The sequence below is a fragment of the Trichosurus vulpecula genome, chromosome 9 (assembly GCF_011100635.1).
Source record: "Trichosurus vulpecula isolate mTriVul1 chromosome 9, mTriVul1.pri, whole genome shotgun sequence".
Lineage (NCBI taxonomy): Eukaryota > Metazoa > Chordata > Mammalia > Diprotodontia > Phalangeridae > Trichosurus > Trichosurus vulpecula.
Genome location: NC_050581.1, coordinates 159,907,729 through 159,931,186, shown reverse-complemented (window position 1 = coordinate 159,931,186; position 23,458 = coordinate 159,907,729). Strand labels below are relative to the sequence as shown.

At 41.1% G+C, this 23,458-nt stretch overlaps 1 protein-coding gene across 2 annotated transcripts in view; it reads left to right on the top strand.

The window, feature by feature from the left end:
* ITPR1 (inositol 1,4,5-trisphosphate receptor type 1) overlaps window positions 1-23,458 on the top strand; it is a 240,080-nt gene that overhangs the window by 75,747 nt on the left and 140,875 nt on the right. Inside the window, exons 36-38 of one of the 2 annotated variants that reach the window (XM_036738075.1) lie at window positions 3,330-3,362; window positions 14,264-14,299; window positions 15,499-15,546. In XM_036738075.1, the coding sequence (XP_036593970.1) occupies window positions 3,330-3,362; window positions 14,264-14,299; window positions 15,499-15,546 (117 nt within the window). Of the gene's footprint in view, window positions 1-3,329; window positions 3,363-14,263; window positions 14,300-15,495; window positions 15,547-23,458 lie in introns of both variants that reach the window. The other variant, XM_036738074.1, reaches the window with a different exon arrangement.

The following is a 23,458-nucleotide window of genomic DNA, read 5'->3' as shown; positions in this document are numbered from 1 at the left end:
CTCGGATTAGCAGAAAAGCCTAGCAGCCTTCAGAAATATTCACTAAGTTTATAGAAGGACAGGGGAAGATGTCACTTTTACCCATCATAACTTTGCATAGTTTAAGGCTACCAGAGCCAAAAGAAGATTTTAAAATGTTTCACACAACATGACAAAAGGAATACAAATAAAGTGGCAAGATGAAAAGTGGTATCATGAAAGGGAACTCCTGGAGGGCCCTTTTAAATGCTTAGTCACACAGTAGGCTTCCTAAGAAACATTTGACACCCTTGCGAGAAATGATATCTAACCGGTTCATGAGGCATACATGTGTACACACGCATTTGCCTTGACTTAAGATAGACTGACCTAAGAAAATATGGAGTTAACATTAATTAATAATTACATTCCTTACATAAAGATCCAAAAGTTTTTTTTTAATTCAAGCTACTCTAATGGATTTAAAATTTGATTAGTTTTATAGGACATTCCACAGGAATGGATCTGTCTTATAAAGTGAGGAATCTAGGATGTTTATATTCATATTTACATATAATAATAAACGACCCTTAATTCTCTTTAAAGTTTGACCTATCAGTGGAGTCTATTTTAGAATAAAGGGCCATTTTCTACATTTCAGTCAATCAACAGGCATTTATTAAATGTCAGGCATTGAGTCCTGTACATTATAACTGTTCCTGTCAACTGGCAAATTAGTTGGACTACTAATTAGAGACTCAGTATGGTTTAGTAGATAGAGGGCAGCCTTTGGAATCAGATGACCCAGGTTCAAATCTTCCTTCCGGTCCTCACTACCTGTGTGACTTTTGGAAAGGCTCTCCCCCTCTTTGGGCTTTGGCTCCTCATCATTTGAAATGAGAGGGTGGAAATAGATGGCTTCAAACCCCAAATGGGGTCCTGGAGAGTCAGACGTGACTGACCAACATCATTTAAAGTAGACTTCCTGATGGGAAGTACTTTGATGATGACCTTGATGTTATTATTATCCTTATTTTATAAATGAGGAAACTGAGTCTGAGAAAGGTTAAGTGATTTGCCCCGGGGTCACACAGCTGGTAAGTGTCTAAGGCAGTATTAGCACTTAACTCTTTCTGACTTCCAAATCCATTGTTCTGCATTTTGCAAACTAGCTTATTAATACAACAGTGTATTTATTAAGTTACTTCGAATTTTTTATAACCTAGAAAGAACTCCTGGATTCCATTTCTTTGTTTCTCCATCAGCATTAATGCAGGACTTTTGTGATCATGTAGAAGATGCCGACTTGTTCTCCTTTCCCATTAACTCCATTAATTCCCATTAATTATAAAGAGTTACCATTCATGTCCATCTAGAAATAGATGACAAATATGACATGTGATAAGATCTTGCCCATTTTCATGCCTGACAAAGGAAGAGGTCAAAAAGGCATAGCTAACTGAAGAAGAAAGGCAGGCTCCTGGCCCACATTGGTTCCTTTTATTGAAATTCGGGGCCAACAGGGATGATCTTATGCGATTAAAGATCACCTAGTCCAATTTAGGGATAGTAGAAAATGAATTATTGTACCCACCCAATTTTTCTTGGCTTCCATAAGAGTAAAAATTGCATTCCCTTTGATGCTGGGGGGGGGGTCACCATTGCTAAGACATCTTTTTTATTGAAATTAAATCATCTCAGAGAAGCAGATGAAAAGAACTCTGTGCCACGGAACACGTTCTAGGAGGTAATAGCAACTATCATCTCTAATACCAATAACAAACAGATAATAGCATTTCGTCCCCTATAAATGTAACAAAGACATTTTAGCAGTTGGAAAATTCCACTTTTCTCATCATATTCACTTTATTAAGGGAACAAAGCAAAAAGTCTGGACTGTTTCACCTCCTCACATGTGACCTCCCTCCCATATTTATTGATTATGCTCCACCATGCCCGTGATCTAAAATGGTGCCTGAAAGAAAAGAATCTTTTGTAACCAAACATCTCAAACTCGAGTCAATTCAGCACACATTTATTAATTGCCTGATATGCATCTGACACCAGGCTGGGTGCTGGGGATATAAGAACCAAAAATGTGAACCTTTCCTGACCTCAAGGAGCATACGTCCTGCTAGAGACAATTTCTGTCTTTGTAATCGATAGGAAACATTCAGGCCTCATAACAACATCCAAAGAGGCAAGCTAGTTGTTATAAGGTATGATCCTATTTGACATAGCCAGTATTGTAAAAGGTTCGTGATAGCAGTTTGCCTAAATTGGTGCTTAAAAAAATTGAAAGAAAAATCAGTGTATCTAAAAAAAGAGGTATATTTATTATGGAATTCATGTAAAGGACATTTCTTCCCTTGAAACGTTTCACCTGTTGTATACAGGAAGCAGCAGGGTTCCCATGTGCCCAAATTATTGTGCAGTGATTACTAAATCTTCCTTTTTTCCCAGCTGGGTAAGACATTTGTATTTCTAACTCCCAGGTCTCTGTTAGAAATTTAAAAGTTTACTTCATGTGTCAAAAGTTAACATGGAGACTGTTGACATAAAACCCTTTTAGTATTTTCAATGAAGACCCATGCTGTTGGCTGTCTTCCATTTATTCTTTAAATGGAATTCACTGGTGTAGGACCTGATGAATGGAAGGAATCTTCTTCGTTTTTACTTTTTAATCTCCTTACCTCTTTACCATCTCAACAGTTTCATATGATTTTAATTCGACCAATCTTTTCCTCTTAAACCCAGGAGTTGGGTTGGATTTGGAATCTCTGGGCCTGGGATGCATTCATCCCATTATTTTCCAGGTGACCCCATGAAAGTTGAATTGTCTCCTATAGAGACTCGATGGCTTGTGTCTAGCGTGTGTCACTGTTCAGTTTGGGTTGCAGTAGTCTTGTTAAGATCGAAACTGAGAGGTTCTCCTCCTCCCGGGTTGACATGCGTTGTCTGCCTTTCAGCTCCCATTCTTTCCCACTGCCATCTGAAAAGATGACGTTGTTAATTGGGGAATTCTCCCTGGCCCACAGTTCTGTACACATTTTAGCCAACTCACAAGCCACAGGGTGGAGTTCTTAGAACTTGGTTGGGCTATCGATGTGGTTTGACACTCGGCATGTGAACAAAGCATGACTGCATCCTGTCTGTTTTGTTCCCTGGTAGAATGTTTCTAGCAGAGCTGAGGTCACCGAGTAGGGTGACAGCATTGCGGACCTGGTTGGGGCTTTCATGACAGTTACAGCAATTTTACAGCACTGTGTTTTGACCTATAAATCTCTAATAGTGCCTAGAACTTGAACTGGCTTATACTTAATATTCCTAATGCTTATTTTCCTCCCCCTCCCTTTTTTTTTCTTTTTCAGCTGATTTCCATTGATGAATCGGATAATACTGAGGTCCTCCTTTCTCTTTTAAATGTCCCATAGTGGTGTTTCCATGCTCTTTTCCAAGTTGCCCCATGACCTGTCTGTCCTGTAGTCTCTCTTGTGTTTAACATTTTATTTTGTCTGTTTTGCCCATGGGAGTGAGTCCTAGTGAATCACATGTCTTCTTCATTGGCATTTCTCATGACCGGCTTGTGTGCCATCTGTGGGAAAATGATTTTTGTTTCAGTGTGGAGAAAGCTTGTGAAGTTGGAATATTGTTTTCCTTGCTGCTCAAACACAAAGCTAAATTTCTTGGTGATACTGGCCATGCACTTGTGAAAGAAAATCTTCATTTTTGAGAACAGCATTGAAGTGAAATGACTTTATTTTTATACAAAGCATTAAACATACAATTCTGTAAACCTACTTGGACTTAGTCTGAGGTTCAGAGTCAAAATAAAAATAATACTAATTAATAATAATAGATAACATTCCAGACTCAGCTAAGCACTTTACGATCATTATATCATTTGATCCTCACTTTCTTGAGAAAGGATAATTAACCAAGAGAGAGAAGTAGTAGTATAACATTGTATGGAAAAGGGCACTGGAGGAATGGACATTAACTGAAAGTTACTCCAGTTTTGTCTCTAATTAGTGGAGTGTAGATCTCCGAGCATGAGGATTAGAAGTGGAAGGTTTATAGATGAAGCTTCTTCCATGGAATTGAAATGGCTCCAGTTCTTAGAAAACACATTATCTATAGATTTCCATGTGCCGATAGAACCCCTCCCAAATGCCTGAAAATTTGAATTAACCCACCTTGTCATAGCAGAGCAATATTGGAGAAGGGTCATTTTGGACAGAATTTTGAATATAGATTAGATTCATGAACCAACACTTAAAAAAACTAAACCAAAAAATCCTTTGAATATTTGGGGGAATATTATTTTTTCACATTAGTCAGATGGTACAAATGTAAGTTATTTATCCCAGGTGAAAAGTTTTTTGTGTTATTTGAAAATTAGTATATATTTACGAGGAGTGAGATTGGAAAGGCTAAAAATGGATTTTTATCAGAAAATTTTTAGTGGTCCAGAAAACTAATATTTATAGAAAGATAGCTGTCTCTTTTATGGGAAAATAATTAAAATACAATTTGAATTAGATTTTACTCCCCTCCCCTCAAAAATAGATTGGGATTTTTTTTCACTGGTGTTCTAATACCTACTTCCTCAGAAATCAGAAGTGATAAGAAATGACCAGGCCAGTTTAAGGAGAATGACACATAGGATTACAGAATTTTCCAGCTAGACTGAGTCTTAAGATGCCAGCTAATCTCCTTCTTTTGTATTGTATATGAGAAAATCCAGGACCAGAGAGGGGCCAAGATTTACCCTCAGTCATATATCTTGTTAGTGGCAGAGTCAAGATCTGCACACTCCAAATCCAGTTCTCTTTCTTTCTGCAGTACAATATTCATTAATAGCCTTAATTTCTAATATTATGTAAATTTGATCTAGTGGTCACATCTTCTGGCATGGGGAGATGTGGAAAATTCAGAGTGGGGAAGGAAGAGTAGTAAAGTGATTTCAGTTTATTTCCTCGAATTTGTTGGCATTTATCTTTCTGCTTTACCTTCCTTTCGGGGTAGGGTGTGGTTCAGTAGGGGTGGAGAATGGTCCCCAACACCAACCAAACCCAGCACTGCTAATCTGAAATGTTGGTGACCTTTGGTTCCATCTTTGTCGGAAGGATATAAGAACCTTGGTGAGTTTAATTTATCTGTTGAAAGTTCAGGCTCTATTTTGAGTTGCAAATGAGGCCATAAAATGGGAACTTTCACTGCTCTTAGCCTGTAATGCCCTGCTGTGGACCAGAGCAGATCAGCTGAAGTGTGGGATCACTCAATATAGAACTTGGTCTGCTGGCTGGGACTTTATGACTCCTTCATGGAATGATTCCATGGCTGTAGCAGGTGTGTCTATAAATACACAGGAGGAAATGGAATACTGTCTGTTTATGAAAAGAGCATAATCTGGCAAGGCTTTGAATTCTTTGTAAATTCCCAGAGGAAGCAGTGGTGGTTCCCTTTTCATTGTTACCACTAGCAACTGTCAAAGCCTGGTAAGGCGTAGAAAACAAGGCCCCACTTCTTCAGGCCTTCGCAGTGTCTGTTGGCTCTGCATCAATGTGTCTGGTTGGCATTGGCCATCTTTGTCTGTTTTGAAGACGATTGTAGTATCTATGGGTTTCTTCCTCCTCCTTTAGAGAGGAAGAAGAGGGCCAGGAAGAGAATGCTGGATTCACCTGACCAAGCTGAGCTTTGTGTTCTTCAGAAATCTAATAAGCTCATCCTGTCATGGGATGGAATCAAGGACCCAACCCTGAGTTGTAAAGAAATATGCCAAATTCAGATTAAATAATAAAAGGAAAAAACAAGAACCACAATGATAACTCATCGACGACAGTGAATGTATTCTTCTGACTGGTGACCAAACTGATTCCCATTAAGAATTGTCTGAATAAGGACTGCCATCTCCTTGTCTCAAGCTAGGATAGATAGAAGAGATAGAAGGGCCCTGAACGACTTGGAAAATCATATACCATTCCAAGCAATTTTGAGTGCTTTTGCAACAACAAGGTGAGCTGAGGACAGGGTAATAGATTTTCTACAACAAAAGTGCATGTTGGAGGGCCCTTTCAACTGTGTTCCAGAATAAAGCTTCTTTTAAACCCAACCAAAATAGGTTTCTCAAATAAAAGAAGGGTTGGGTGTATCTCCACTCTTCTTACCATCACCTTCAAAAGAAAAGAAGAGAAAGAGAAAACCACTGAACATTACTTTTCTGTGGCGCCTGTTGTGTCAGTAGAGAGGTGCGTAACTCATTTGAAGTGTTCTTCCGAGCTTCAGCTGAAAAGTTCATGCAGTTTTCTCTTCAGAAGGAAAATTCCTTGGCCTTTATGGCCTCAGCTGGAGTCATCACATTTTGGACTAGAATTAACCTCCTGTGACCCAGTGAAATACTGGAAAATGGGACAGAACTATGGCCTCTAGAGTCTGGCCAAAAACATCATTAGGAAACTTGGGAAATAATAGAGAACACTTTTTTCCATGTTTCCTTTTTTTGTTGTACCATGTTTCTGTCACTAAGGACATTTAACTCAAAAGTATTTCTTGGGGAGAAGATGGTGGGTTTTTTTTTGTTTTATTTTCAAAGTGAACTTATCTTGGTATTCCTTACCTGAAAAAAAAAATCATTTACTGGCATTGGAGCCCATTGCAGAGCAATAAATAGAAATCTTTAGCAAATACATGTGAAAGTACTTTGTCATCTGGAAAGCAGTAAGGTATAGCCATAATGCTAGTATGAACTGATAGTTATGACTTCAGGTGAGGTGAAGGGAAATAAAAGCTCCTTTAACACAAGGCTGGTTTCCATGTATCATTCCTTTGCTAGCAAGCCAAGCAAAAGGGTATGTAGAGAGTAGATGAGTGGTGTATTCCTAGTTTATATGTTATCACAGTATGTGTCCATCCATCAGTCTTGGAAACAGTGCATTTCAGTTCAACAAGTAATTATTACATGCCTAGTAGAAGCCAAGGACTGTGCTTAGCTCTAGGAATAGAAAGATAAAGATGATCGTTTGGTCCCCACCCTCGAGGAGTTTATGTTCTAATGCAGGAAAACAACATCTATACAGATAAATAAATACAAAATATACAGAGGATCATGGTGGAGCAAACAATGGCAGAGTGTGGAGAATCAGGGAAGGCCTCTTACGGGAGGTAGTACTTGAGCCTTGAAGAGAGCTTGGGGTTCCAAGAGGCACACAGGGAAAACGAGGACTTTTCCATAGCCACAGAATCACAGAATTTTCTCATTTGAAGGGCTATCTGACACCATCCAGTCCAACCATACCTGAAAAAACATCACTTCCATGTGATCCACCAAAAAGTAGCCAATCTAGTCTTGGAGGTAGCCCATCCCACTTTGGGAGAGTTCAGATTGTGGGGAAGATTTTCCTTCCATTCAGCCAAAATTTGCTTCTCTGCAACTTCCCCTCAGGGTTCCAAGTTCTTCCCCCTGGGACCAATTAGAACAAGTCTTGGGATCCTAGAATCAATTAAAACTGAAAGGGACCTTAGAAGGCACTGAGTCTCTTCTCTCTTCCATGAGACAACCCTTTATGTACTTGAACACAACAATCATACCCCCATGAATCTTCTCATCTCTCAGCTAAATATTTCCAGTTTCTTCATCTTCTCTTCATATGGTATGAATTGGAGGAGGAATTTCCCACTCCTGGCTGCCCTCCTATAGATGCTTTTTCCGGTTTATCAATGTCCTCCCTAAAACGTGATGAATCATCATTTGCTCTCAATTAGCATGGTATCATCCCTCTGGCTTCCTAGACCTAAACTAGCAGCTAAATTAGCTCCTCATGTTGGAGAAGAGAAGCTAAATCCATCACCATCCACAGTTGCTTTTGGCCTGGAACCGAACCTGATTCCCCCCTGCCTGTTTCTGGTGCTGAGAGATTCTGAGTTCCCAGCATCCTGTCTGTGCTGCAGGGAAAGTCATGAGACTGAAGGTGAGGTTTGTAAATTCCAGAAAAATAAATGGGAGCCATCCAGAGTTGGGAAGGAGTGTTGCTCAAGGGGGGTCAGGAGGAAAGAGAAAGAAGCATTAACCTCCTTCTCCTTCAGGGGGAGTTCTCAGGACGTTCAACATAAGGCAGAGATGTCCTACTTTTTTTACATTGCAGCGGACTGTTCTCTTGGGCACTTGCCAACATTCAGGCAGGTCTTACATAAGAGCTGCCTTTTTTTTCCTGGAATTTAGGCTTACTGCTGATGTGTGACCTTCAGCAGTAATTGCCAATAAATGGAGTAGAGCTGTTTACTGTTAGATACCGGCAACCACAGAGAAGATGGAACTAAGCGAGGGCACAGGAGTAGTTGCCTAGTGGAGATGGTTGCCCTGTTTGTTTGTTTGTTTGTTTAGAAGGCCGAGATTATTCCACAGTGACTGAATGCATACAATTTAGTCAAGTGGAAGTTTTGTTAATTCTGTATTTCATAACTGAATCCCAGTGAAACTGTTGCTGATCTGGAAAACAGAAGACAATCCATCTAAACAGAGAGTGTTCTTTATTCTATTTAAGTCATTGCTAATTTTCTCCAGAGTTGTTTCTGAGTAGTTTGAGGCTCCCCCTCCTTTTTTTTCCTTTCATTAATGCGTATGCCTTACCTTCTTCCCTAACCAGAATGTAGTTAGCAAACAATCCTGTGTTAGTAGACAGGGGGATCTCGGTCTGTTTTCAGTGAAGTGCCGTATCATATCAATTTTAGCCCAGTTTTTTTCAAAAGAAAAAGAATAAGCTTTCTGTTCCATTTATGTGGGCTTTTCATGGCTGATGAATAGCAGGACACAGGAAAAGGTATCTGCAAAACCATTCAGTATCTTACCACCCCCCCAACCCCCCGCCCACCTCCACCCCTCCAGCCTTCTATTTGAGGTTATGAGTGGGTGAAAGAGGAACTGAAAAACGGATTCAAAGGGATTGGCACAGTGAACTCCTTTAGTGACGCGTTCATGATGAGCAGCTAGAAAATGGCATTGCCCTAACTAAATAGAATTTAGGGCTCTTTGGGGATTGCGGTTGTCAGTCAGGAAAATCCTAGGGAGGTGAAGACAGGGATTGATTGGCAACAAAAGGAGAAAATTCAGGCTTCTCATTGCTGCTATGCTAGGACTAGAAACAGAAATTCTAGAAAATTTGTGGCCTACTATTTATTTTTTCTTAAAGAAGGACTCCCAACTTGCCCCCTTGATGGCCACAATCAATGTCTTGACAATAGCCTTCCTGCATGGTACTGCTGTTGCTATTGGAGTACTTGGAGATAGTAAGATATCAATATGTGTTAGCACTGTAGTTCTTCATGATAGCTAATACTAGTTAGCATTTCTGTAGCACTTTAAGATTTGCAAAGCACTTTACATCTATTATCTCATTTAATCCTCACTACAACCCTTGGAGGTAGGTGCTATTATTAGCCTCATTTTACAGAGGAGGAAAATGGAGACAGACAAAGCTTAAGTGATTTGCCCAGGGTCACACAGTTAGGATTTTAACTCAGGTCCTCCTGACATAAGGTCCAGCTTGGTCACCTAGTTGCCTCTCTAGTGGATGGAGAGATGGTCTAGAAGACAAGGAGACAGAGATCTGCATTCAAGTCCACGCTTCTGACACATACTGATGCTGAGACCTTGGGCAAGTCACTTAGCTGCTCAATGTGCCAGGCAGCTAAGATTGTAGATTACAGAGAAGATGCTGATTTGGATCCATAGGAGGAGGGAGTTCCTTCATAGAGCATTCACTTAAGCAGTGTAATCACAGATCTGGTGTAAAGTGCACTATCACTAGAGATGAAATACATATAGCAATTTAGATTCAGAATACTAGAATTGAAAGAAATCTGCATTTATATAGTGCCTACTATGTGCCAGACCTTATGCTAATATCTCAAATCTACCAGTATCTCATTTGATCTTCACAATGACCCTAGGAGGTAGGTAGCATTATGATCTCCATTCCATAGTTGGGGAAACTGAGGCAGACTGCAGTTAAGTGACTTACCAGATTCTTACAACTAGTTGTGTCCGTTACTAAGCATTTATTAAGAACCTATTGTGTGTCAGGCACTGTGCTAAGATACAAACAGAAGCAAAATACAATCCCTGCCCTTAAGGACGATGCAATGAAATGTCTGAGGATGGATTTGAACTGAAATCTTCCTAATTCCTGTCCCAGTACTCTATCTACTGTGCCATCCAGCTGCCATTAAGGAACCTTAATTTTTTTTTGAAGGCAGGGCAATTGGGGTTAAGTGACTTGCCCAAGGTCACACAGCTAGTACATGTGTCACGTGTTGAGGCTAGATTTGAACTCAGGTCTTTCTGACTCCAGGGCTGGTGCTCTACCCACCTTCCTTGGCCCAGGACCTTAATTTAATGAATTATAGTTCTCCTTGCATTTCTTCTTCAAAGTTAACTGCTTGTGTTTTTTCCTTCTTCTAAATGGCCAGATTTTATTGCTTTTGGTCAAAGGTCATTGCTAGACTTCTAGAGTAGGTAGAAATTGAGTTGTCAAATAGACTCTGAAGAACAAAACAGAAGAAATTAAGCTTATTGTTAGAAGAGCGTATCACATTTTAGAGTTGATTTTATGAGAGCAATCATCTGATAAATTGTAGTCATTTGGTCCAATCAATTGAAGGAGCATTTATTAAGCACTTTCTATTTACAAGGCTGTCCAAGGCACTGAGAATACAAAAACACATAAAAACCGACTTTTAACTTCATAGAGTTTACGTTTTACTGGTATAATGATATATAAGCAAATAAGTACAGTATAATTTAGGGAGGGAGAGAGTACTAACTAGGGGGGATCAGCAAAGGCCTTTTGGAGGAGATGGTCCCTGAGTTGAATCTAAAAGGGAGCTAAAGGTTCCAAAAAGTGGAAGTGAAGAAAGAATGCTAGGTGTAGATGATGGTAGCTTGTACAAAAGCAGATGGGAGATAAACTAATGAATCCTGGGACAGCGAGTAGACCTGTTTGCCTCTTAGGTAGAGATAGAAAGTATCAGGAGAGGTGGATTGGTGTCGGAGTTAGCCAACAGAGGAGTTTTTATTTTGTCCTAAGGTAACAAATGAATGAAGAGCTACTCAAACTTCTGTATAGCAAGGAAGTACCATGGATAAGCTCATGCTTTAGGAAAATTATTTTGGCAAGTTCTAGATCTTGAACTCTGAGAGCAACAGATATTTTGCCTTCTATCTATAATGAGAGCTGTACAACTTATGAAAATCTAAATCCATCTGCAAATTGAAACTCAAGTCATTATGGCCTTAACCAAGGTAGACCTATAATTAACAAATTAGTCGTCAACAGATAGTTCAGAAATTAGCTTTTCTTCTCTGAAAACCACACAAATGTGGTTTTCATTTGGTTTCTAGAATTTGTAGTAAAATCTACCAATCTCAACAAAAACAAAGGAAAACCCTCCAAATATACATATTATAATGCATGATCCTTTAAGAAGCTGGTAATTATTCTGGTTTCTTCACAAGAAAAGCATTTTTGATCATGGCAGATTTGAACTCCGCCATTCACTACCTTGCATGACCTTGGGCAAGTGACCTACGTTCTCTGAACTTCTGTTACGTCATCTGTCAATTGAACGTGTTGAAGCAGATGTTCTCTATAGTCTCTTCTAGCTCTAAATTTTTAAGGGAGTTGGGTGGTTGTCTCAGAGGTTATCCTCATTGTACAGCCACTTTTCATGAGCTACATGCCATGGCAGACCGAAATAGGGGAGTATTGCTTTGGTAGACCAAGTTACCAGTGTGTAGCCTGGTTTCAGGAACAAAAGGCCATTCCTAGTTAGCTTGGTTGTTAGTGCACTATGCTAATGAGGCCAAGGTCATGAGTCTAGTTCCATTGTGGGCCATTTGTCTTGGCAGTGCGCCCCAGTTGCAGGCTGTGCCCCTGAGCACACAAACAGCCCAGTCATAGATGCATGCCTTTGGTCAGAAGGAGATAGGGTGAGATATAATGATGATTGGGTCAGCTGTAATCTGATGCTTCTGGAAAAAATAACAAAACACATTCTGTTAATGACGTTATTAGTCATATCTTCGTTTACATGCTGACAGTTTTCATCAGTACTAGCATCCCTTCTTCATACTCATCTCAGACATCTCCTTTTACCTCTTCTATCACCTTTTTCTCTACAGAGTTCCAACCTAAGGTAGTGATCTGATCATTTCTGAAGCTGGCTAAGAAGTGGTCAATAGCATAGAAAACCTTCCCTTTTCATGGGGACAATGGGGGAGGATGCCACAAGTCAGTGGATTTTCAAAAGTCGTTGGAGCTTATAAAAAGGTTAGGAGCGAGGCATTCTAAACAACGTAGACCAGTTTTCCAGCCACCTAGATTCACAACTCCAGCTTCATCTTTGATGCCTCACACTTATCCACATTTGGGATTTATTGTCAAACCTTGCCATTTCTACCTTCATAACACCCTTTTGAATATAATCTGGAATTATGCCCAACGAGTGCATATACCAGGGGTGGGGAACCTGCAGCCTTGGGGCCACATGTGGCCCTCTAGGTCCCCAAATGCAGCCCTTTGACTGAATTCGAACTTCACAGAACGAATCCCCTTAATAAAAGAATTTGTTTTGTCAAACTTGGACTTGGTCGAAAGGCCACACCCAAGGACCTAAAAGGCCACATGTGTCCTTGAGGCCACAGGTTCCCCACCCCTGGCCTATACCCTTTGACCCAGCAATACTGCTACTAGGTTTATTTCCAGAGATGATTAGGGAAAAAGGAAAAGAACCTGTGTGCTCTCTTTTTAAATATGTCCCCTTTTCTTCACTCTCACAACCATTACCCCAGTACAGGGCCTCATCACTTTATGGCAGAACTATCATAATAGCTTTCTAATCAGTCTCTGTGCCTCAAGTCTTTCCCCATTTGAATCCTTCCTCTACTCGCCTATTAAAGTGATTTTCCTAAAGGTCAGGTCCCACCTCTTCCCTCTCACTGCATACTTAAAAACTCCAAATGTTCCCTATTATTGCTAAAAATCCTCCCTTTGGCATTTTAAAGTCCTTCACAGCCTGACCCCTTTGTAACTTTCTAGTCTTATAATTTACTCCCCCTACATATCTATGATCTAGCTACACTGTACTACTAGCTCTTCCTCATTCAAGACACTGTATCTTCTAACTGTGCTACATGTTTCCAGTGCTGGGAATGCTCTCTCTCCTCTTTTCTGACTCCTACTTTCACTGATTTGCTTCAGGACTTAGCTCAGATTTCAATTCCTACAGGAGGCCTTGCCTGCCCTCCCCTCCCTACCCCCCCCCATTCCCTAGATACTGGAACCTTCCCTCTGAAATTGCTGTCCACTTACATTTTATATGTCTCATAAATATCTATATTTACCTGTATTTTTCTGTATAGCTATATCATCTATACGTCTACCTACATTTTCTATATATGTGTGTGTGTATATATACACATATGTATGTATGTATATGTATCAATACCATCATTCTCATTGTTTGCATGTTATCTCCCCTAGAGTGGGAGCTCCTTGTGGGGCTGTTTTTGCCATTCTTTGTATCCCTTGGGCTTAGCACAGTGCCTGGCATGTAGAAAGCCCTTAACGTATGCTCGTTGACTGACTCATTGTGTGTTCTGATCATACTCTGTGTGCCTCCATTTGTGCATATCCTGGTTTACTTTTTGTTACCTTTGGGTTCTGTGGCTCAAGAGATGTTAGATGGATGTTCCTTTGCTGAATCTTGCCAATTTTATCTAATCCACCAAGCATTTATTAAGCGCCTACCATGCCAGGCTCTGTGGATACAAAGTTTAGATTAAAAACAATCTCTGCCACTAAGGAGCTTACGTTCTACCCCCCTGTGGAACATGATTTATGTTTGTTGAGTTGAATTAAGTGTCTACTAGGTACACAGAAGGCATTGGTTCCTGCTAGAGGTAGGCTTTTTTAAAAATCTTTTTAGAGGGAATGTATTATTGGCTTTTTTTTTCCTTAAGTGATCTTATAGTATCTTATCGTATAGACTTCTTGTTTTATGCAGAGCCTCTCACTTCTGATGCAGCGTTATCTGGGGCAGTTATAGTTAGATAAATTTATAATTACAATGCAAAGTGTTCCACCTTGGTTTTCTCTGCTCTCTACTTTGGCAGGGAGAATAGAGCTAATCCACAGAATCTATCATCTCACTACCGCTGCTGTGCATTAAGGGTTGAGTATTAGCTTTCTTTGTGAATATTAGGGACATGGTGCTCTAAACTAACATTATACATTTTATTTTCAACTAGCTGCCACAGCCTCCAGAAACGGAGAACTCGGTAGAGGTGTGTTGCTCACCTATACTTGTTATGCCAACAAATATGGGTGTTTCTAAGTTGTCTTGGTTGAGTGTCTTACTTTTTTAGCAAAATCTGTGTCCTTGTATTTTGTGAGCTTGAGGAAAATCTGTTGTTTGGTTGGAGGAGTTGATAGTTCCTGTAAATTCCATTTATCTCTTGGTGTAGAAATTGCCTCCTTGGCCAAAGAATCACTTCAGTCCTGATGGTGGGCATGTGACTTCTAGGACTTTAATAAAACTCTGTGTCTGTGGTATAAGGTGGCAGCGGCACGATTTTTTTAACCTGGAAATTATTTTCTTTACATGTGTTATGGAAATTCTCCCTCGTTATAAGAGAATTCTGGGTGCATGCAGAGAAAAGTGCAGTTTCTAAGTGCATCAAACAAGTGCAGCATAGAAATAACATTGATGGAAATAGACACCTGGACTAACCCCACGGGATCTGCACTCTCTATTGTTCCTGTATCTAAAGAAATGTAGTGAATAAGAACTTAGGAGTCACTTAAGTACTTGAGGTCTTCAGGAAACATTTTTCTTCCCTCATTGGTAGATTTAGAAATTTTTTTTTCAAAATCTGCTAATAAAGCAACCAAGGAGTTTAAGTTATTTGCAACAAACTTACCAAAGACCTTGTTAAAAAAAAAGTTGAAAGCATGAAGGTCCTTTTAGTTTATGTATTTAATGTTAATCGTTTTTTTCATCTACTAAGAGAAAGCCCTGCTAGCGAGGATGAGTTATAACTAAATAACTGCACTTTGCTCATTATGGTATCTCTGAGTGTGCATGCGTGTCTGTATGCACGTACATGTGTCTTTGTGCATGTATTGTAAAGTAATGCATGTACAAATCACCAAGGATCTGCCTCTCCCCTCCTTTCTTCAATTTTGCATTACGAATTACCATTACGTTATATGAAGAACCTTTGAACTCTGGCAGAACCAACCAATCAACCAACCCCATGGTCCACCACTTATTTTAAAGATTCTGTCTGAGCAGGCCAAATTAGTTAAGCATTGTCTGAAGTAAATGAGCGTTCCTATTGTTTGATGTGATGGTTTCTGTACCTTTCGCCTTGCTCGTCTGGGCTGTATGAATTGCTCTCAATTATTTTGTTACTTATTGATGCTAAAGATAAAGTGTTTCTTTAGTATCATACTTAAAATGGCATTTCTGCACGCTCAGCAGGAGGTTGATCAAAGTCTACCACTGAGGCAACTGGAGGACCATAAAAGGGTACGTATGTGGTCCCAAACATTTGGAGCTAATCCTTGTATTGTCTTTGTCCATCTTTCACTGTAATTTAAAGTTAAGAGTAAACAAATATTATTAAACATTTATTTGATGACAGCTAATCATAGGCGCTAATGTCAGTGAGACGTTCACTGGACAATCATTTTGATTTAGTAGCACATCGGAAAACATTCCTAACAAATCCATTTCACAAGCATGTCAGGAAGATGCTGGCACTCACTATTCCTTCCTGTTGAACTCTTCCAATGAGATGATTTGTTTTTGAGAAGTGTCCTGAAGTACATTGCCATGAGAAGAGTGCAGGACTTGGAGTCAGAGGACCGGAGTTCAGATTTTAGCTCTGTTGCTCATTACCTGTGTGACTTCGGGTGAGTCATCTAGCCTTTGGTTTCCTCACCTGAAAGAGTTGGGGTCTCTCCAAGGTCTAAATCTAAGACCTTTTGGTTGGAATTAGTGTGTGCAAAGTTTTTCCCTTAGAATGTTCAGATGTCCTCAAATGCCAGTCATGTGGGGTATGAGTTGCTGACTGTGGAGAATATGGGTACGGTGTTAGAACAGGGAACCCATGTCAAATTGCTTCTCCTACTCAGCTTAGAACCTCCCAACCCACTGCTGCCAACACCAACCTACCCTAAAACAGCCCCATCATCAGAGGAGTGGAGGATGTCCTGTGCCCTCTGTTAGCAATGGGCAGCCAGGAAGGAGTGGACTAGACTGACTCCTTTATCTCCAAGTAAAAGCTTCCATGATAAGGAGTAGGTCCCCAAGATAATGAGAATAAGGTGTAGGCATTCCCCTTCCAGCAGTCCTAGGGTCATAGGATTGTGGAACTAGAGCTGAAAGAATCCTCAGAAGCCATCTAGTCCAGTCCCCCATTCTACAGATAAAGAAACTGAGGCCTAAGGGAGTTATATCACTCGTCTAAGGTAACACCAGTAGAAGCAATCAAGTTGCGATTTGAACTCTGGTCCTAGATTCTCTAAAACCAGTGTACTTCCCAGTATACTCCAGTGCTGCTTCTCAGACAGCAATCAGTTCCCTTATCAGGATTCTAAGTTGTTTCATTGTTCAGGCTTCCCATATATTCACACCCTTTCCCACACTTCCCTTTCTCTTTCAATAAATATTTCTCTATCTTAGAAATTGGGTTCTGGCATTCATCATTTCCCTCCTTAATGTGTACTCCTAGGATCAAGGGATTTGGAGCTGGGAGGAACTTTAGACAGAAACCACCTGCTCCAAACTCCCCATTTCTGAGTTAAGAAAATATGACTAATAGCCCAAGATCACACAGGTAGTTGCTGGCTAGGATTTGAACAGGTCCCTTAGATCCTGTTCTTTCTATCATATCATGCCCTGACCCATAGCAGTCCCATAGATTTGAAAGTATCCAATGCCTTTTGAGGGAAGGGCAAAGTTCGGGGGTTTTGGAGACAAATCTGTTGCCTGAGAACCCCTGACAAGTACATTGTGTGAGAGAATTGCTTTTCCTGAAAATACTCGAAGCCCATTTCTTTCTTTAATTAGGAAAAACTAAGCACAATACCTAACACGTAGTAGATGCTTAATAAATGTTTTTTGGTTAATATTCATTGATGAGGACTCCCATAGGAGCTTGTAGGTCCAAGAAGCAGAGTAGGCATTGACTGTCTGGGCTCTTAGGGGCTCCATTCATCCCTTAGTGCCATTTCTCTGTCTGTAGAGATGACTCTCGAGATTGGGTAGATGTCACTTGAGTAGGGATAAGTGGAGGAATCTCTGTTGTCGACAGATAACGTGACTATAGCTGAATGTTTTTCCTCATGACACTGATTACTCCTTACCAATATTCTTACTTGACACTTAATACAAATGAAGCTGACTGCTGTCGAACTTTCTTTCCCCTAGGTAATGTGTGTTGTATTCCTCACTGCAGTGAAACATCTGATATTTGTTTGCATACTGTAGGTGTTAAACTGCTGGAAAATACTAGCATTATTTTTAAAGAAGTGTTTCACAGCCAACTGTTAAAGCTGAAGAAATGACGTTATTTGGGAAGTCATTTTTTTTCCTGCTCTGCCATCAGATGGCTCAGTCTAGTGTATTGAGAGCAGCCCAGGGCTGTTGAGTAATTCATGTCAAAACACTTAGGAAGGCTCTTCCCCAAAGCATTTAAAGACCCCTCAAGGTAAACTGTTGACGGTGGAAACAAAGAACTGTGAAGAACCACTGGCCCTCACTGGGCCTAAGTTCTTATAGTAGAAATTCACCTGACTCATGGGGGACAGGAGAGTGTGGGAGCTGCTTTTTATTGCTGTCACCTTTTAAGGAAAATTTCTGCAACTTGTTCCTTCCTTCTTGAAGGCTCTGGGCCTTGTCCCCCATCTCAACATCCTACTTATACTTTCCCCCTCAGCAGATTGTGACAATTCAACTTTCACATTCAGAGTTGGGAGAGAAAAAACAAAAACCCACGAAGGAGCCAGAGAGCATTAATTAAAAAGAGCCCAGGAGAAAATAAAAGTTGTGGGGGAACATGTTTTCATAATGAGTGCATTTCACGTTATTCTCATATGGGGGGAAAACATACCATTTGATGCGTCAGTTGCTGTGGTAACTGCTAGCTAGGTTTTTCGGTAGAAGAGAAGGGAAAATGGTAATGTGAAATCCCACTATAACTTAAGTTTGGCATACAGGATGCATGAATGTTAAGCTGGCATTTAATGAGTACACGTACTGAAAGATGGCATGTGCTCCCCCTTACCCACCTCATTTGAGGCTATTTGCATGATATATCATTTACCCACAAAACTGAGAATAGCTGGAACCCCGATTACTGCCCCTTAGATATCAGAGAATATAAAACCTGGGAGAGATCTAAGAGATCGTTAATCCCAGCCCTCTTGTTCCTCAGGTGAGCTGAGTCCAAGAACAAAAAAGTGATTTATCCAAGGTCACACAGCCAAGTAGTCACAGAGTAGGATTAGATCCCAGGTGTCCTAGTGGTGCTTTGTTGCTAAAAACTTTCCTTTCTCTTTAATGCACTGATTTACTAGAAAGATATGGTATGGTTATTTAATTTTAGCCATCTCTTTTTGGGTAGTCATGGGCCTGGTTCTCTTGTTTCTCTGTCTCTCTGTCTCTCTCTCTCTCTGCCTCTCCCCCTGCCTCCCTACCTCCCTCCCCCTCTCCCTCTCTCTCCCCCTTTCTCTCTCCCCTTCTCTCCTCTCTCCTATCTTCCCTCCCTTGCCTTCCTTCTTCCCTCCCTTGCCTTCCTTCTTCCCTCCCTTGCCTTCCTGCCTGCCTTCCTTTGTAATTTCCTTGTGTTGTTTGTAGTTGATTAATTGAAAAGGTTGGAGAGCAGTTGAGGGTGCTTAATGAGTTCCAGATCATGAATTCATTCCTCATGTGGACAAGTAAACCTAGCTCTGTTCCATGGCCAAAGGCTGAAACCCTAACTTTGCCATCATCTCACAATGAATACTATTAGGTCCCAAAGTCATGGATCCATGCTGCCTATCACCACTTCTGTGAAAACAACTCAGGAAACACGTAGTGTTGGTGGCAAGTCTGCAACTGCCTCTTTGTTGCTAGAGAACAATGCACTTACTGATCCCCACTGCTTACAGCCCAGAGGAGTCTGCTGCTTCTTAGCAGACTCTTGAACATTTTCTTTGAAGGAGGGAAGAGGTGGGGACTTAATTCCTTGAAGCTGCTTTTATTTAACAGGTCCTTCAGAAATATTCCAACTAACCCTCTGCCTCCTTCCCCCTCTCCAAACCCTGCCTGTTCTCAGTGGAGTCTCTGCACAGCAACGTAATCAGGCAGCTGGTGAACTTTTCAAAAGTAGCCCTAAGGTTAAGGAAACCTTGGCAAGTCAGGTCCACCCCCTTTATTTTCCCAGATATTTGCCTTCAGGTCTCCAGGCTTCTTCTCAGACTTGGTAACATAGCACTTGAAATTCTCCTGAGTCATGTTACAGTTGCAGGTCTCTTCAGAAGAACTCTGGGGTTCTATTTCTGGACCTGTTCTGCTTGCACCTCTCCTGCCTTGCTAGACTTCTCACTTAGCTCCCTTGATGATATGTCAGAGGTAACTTCATGCCTTACTACTGCCTTGCCCTAAAATAGTTCAGTGGAAAACACTGTGGCCCTCAGGTTGGGGGTGGCCTGACAACTGCAAGTGGTGTTGGAGGGCCCAGCATTTTTGGAAGTGTGATGCAAGGGGTAAAGAAACCTACATCTTGTCCCACACTGGCTTGTAAAAGCAGTAATTCGAGAAATATTTCTCAAGCCCTTACTAGGCGTGCACAGCAGCGCACTGTACTAGGGTCTAGGGAGATGGACGATGTACGTGAGACACAACCCTACCCTCATGGAGTGAAATGTAGGAGGGGGATGCGATGCAGCCAATTCTAGTGCAGAATAACTGCATTATAGGTGAGAAAGAAAAATGGCCGCTGGAGTTTAAGGGATGGAAGGAAAAATCCTTATTCACTTGGTTGGGAGGTGAAGGAAGGCCCTTGGAAGGTAGTATTGTGAACTGGTCTTTAAAAGATGGATGGAATTTCAAGGTGCAGATCTGTAGACTTAGAGAACAGTATGAACAAGTGTGCAGCAGGAAACAAAATGGCTGGTGGTTTGGTTGGCTAGAGGGCAGAGGATGAGGCAAGGAGATGAGCTTGGGAACATGGGGTGCTGCCAACTTGTGGCAGGCTCTGAATGCTAGGCAGAAGAGTTGGAAAAATCATAAAAAGAGTAGAGACATTGTAGTCAGTGGAGTCAGATTTTTGAGCAAAGGAGTGTACATCAGGAAGTCTGGCGGCTGGGTGCAAGATGGCTTGGGGGTAAGAGAGGTGAGTGGAGCCCCAAAGACTTGTTAGGAAGGTACTGGAATAGTACAGCAAAGTGGTGATGAGGCACCAGTGTTGGGATGAGGAGAGAGAAAAGGAAGGATAAAAAGAGATAATTTGACAGGACTTAGATTTGAGAGGTAAGAGTCAAAAACAGTGTTGAAGGTTTGACTGGATGAATGCTGGTACCACTAACACATGTCGTCAGTCCTTTGTTTCCGAAGAGGACCAATGACATCACAGGTGACGTCTTGACTTGCCCATGAATTGGATTTAAGTGAGGCAGAGTTACACAAAGTCGTCAGCCTCACTCTCTTTTCCTGAGGCATCGAAGTCCAGTGACAGGGCAAAAGTCAAGACGACCATTGAGAGCCAAGGATGAAGTGGATGACCGTGGCATTTCCCATGCCTCCATGAGCTCTAAGCCTCCACAGCACCTGTTGGTGCTGCCTTCATGGCCACTGGAACAAATTATTCTGCTCCACTCCTTCTGCCAGGGAAAGTCTTCACATGCTTGGGGTAGCCCTCCCCCTAACTCACCGCTGGGTTTGAGGCCTGTCAGTTACCCTCAACCTGGTTTAGCCCCTCTGCCAAGGTTTGCCAGGATGTGGCTGCTGCACATGCAATGACTTCTTAGAGCCACAGGTGGGAGTTGGGTGAAGGTGGACCAAAGGTGGATGAATGGCCCTGAAAAGGATTCAGTAAGCCCTCACACCAGAGGTGCCAGTGCCCCCTGAACACACTGCACCCCTACTAACAAATAAGGAAAGGAGAAAAGAGAAGCAGGTTTAGAGATAGCCATGATAAGCACCATTTGGACATAGGCTTAAGATACTCCTGAGTTTCCAAATCTTATAGCAAGTTTGACATATAGGTTTTGAGCTAAGGAAATAGAACAGTGCAGGAAATAAAGAGTTAGATATTATCTGTATAAAGGCCTGATAGTTGAAACAATAAGAGGGAAGGAGATTATCAGTGTACAAAGGAGAGAAGAGGGTCAAGGGCAGAACCTTAGGGGAGATCCACATTGCAGAGCCTGGATAGAATGAGAAGCCTGCAAAGGAGGAAGAGTAATTTTAAAAAGTAATTAGGAGAACCTAGCAAATGTGATGCCTTCGCAGTCAGTGAGGAAGAAAATATACAGAAGTAGTGGCCAGCCAATGCAACAGACATTTATCAGGTATCGATAATATTTAAGACACTGTGTCTCCTAGGCACAAAGGATGCGGAGATGAAAAAGGGTCCATTCCTTGCCTCAAGGAGTATATTTAGTGGGGAGGGAGAGAGAATATGACATTAAACACACATAATTATGGTATGTGGTAGGCTGTGATTGATTGGATCAAAGGAGAGCCAGGCAAAATACTTAGATACATTTGAAAAGGAAGAAATCTCTTTCACCTTGGGGATCAGGGAAGGCTCCATAGAGAAGGTGGTATGTGATTTGGGACTTGAAGTAAAGGAAAGACTTCAAGACTACAGTTGTTCAGATGAGAGAAGACAAGAACCCAAAGTGAGATGATTACATTGGGAATGGAGATGGTGGAGTTTCAGACACACACACACACACACACACCCCAAAAGGTAGAAACCACCAACAACTTATTAGATTAATAGGGACAGGAAAGAGTTAAAGAGGATGTCAAGATTAGAATTCCATGGGTGGGAAGGACATTCATACTTTTGATAGAAGCATGGGAGTTAGAATCAAGGGCATTATTTAGAAGTCAGCCTTGTCAGATGCTGCCGTGAAGTTGGCTCAGTTCAGTGGACATTTACTAAATGCCTCCTATGTGCAATTCGGAGAAGGGAAGGATGAAAAAAGGACTGTTGGATTGGATATTTGTTATTGGTGAATTTACATATTGGTGAACTTCAAAAAAAATTTTCATAGAGTGGTAAGGATATAAAGTAGATTGCAAGGCCTTGAAGAAGATAAGAGAAATCATGAAGTGGTGTCATTCAGGCGCTGGTGTGTTTTTCAAGAACTCTTGAAGTAAGGGAGAGGGGAAAGCTGGAATAGGGAGGAGTAGCTGGATAGGGTAAAGAGAAGTCTTTATTAGGATTAGGTGCACCTGAGTAGTTACAAAAGAACCCATGGCGATGGGGTGATTAAGATGCATGAGAGAAAAGAAGTTTCCGGTTACAGGTAGAATAGTGAAATAGCAGAATACAGTAGGATAGAGGGCCAAATTTCTTGCCCCAAGTAAAATGGGTAAGAAGTGTGCAATGTTACTGATACATTTGGAAAGGGTGGCTGGGAGGATCTAGAGAACCGCACTGCTTCAGTCCTCTCAGTGAAATAGGGGGCTAACTCACCAACTGTAAGTTCAATGGATACCATTGGCAGCTGGAGGAAAGATAGAGAAATAGGGAAAGCGAAGTAAGGAGTCAGTAAGCTTAAAGTAGAAGGCCTAGCCAACAGCGGTGTGCAATCCAGGAATAGTGACTGGAGAGACAAGAGATCTCTACTAAAACTAGGGATGTTGGTAAGAGTTATGCTCCATGGTTAGTGTCTTTGTCATTTCTACATCCAAAGAACTTAATTATAGTTGTAGTGTTTTTGTTTGTAATTCCCTGGCGTTTGAAAGATTGAAAGGGACAAGACTGTTGTAAGGAAGACTTAGTGTCCCCCTTCTAATGTGGTTAGGCATGAACCCCTCTTTTTTTCAGTGGTCTGACTTCTTGTTAACACATTGAGAATATCCACTTTGGCTAGAGCAATATTTTTACGTGTTCCATATGGAAACTGATTTGTTGCATTTTGGACCTATCTAAATGTCAATGACTTATCCTATGAGTAACTCCTCACAAGACAATAAGATGCAAAATAGTTATCAATCTACATTGGTGGAGAGAGTTTCCTCACTGGTACCCTATACCAGTGAAATCAGAGGCCTCAATTCACACCCCCCCCCAAGAAAAAAAGTCCCATATGAACAGCTTTAAAAATAGGATTTTTTTCTAGTTGCATTTAGATGGAACTCTAAAACAGGCGCTGTGTTACAATGCTGGTGGCCTAGTAAATTGGTTCACTCTTTTTGGAAAGAAATTGTGCAATAC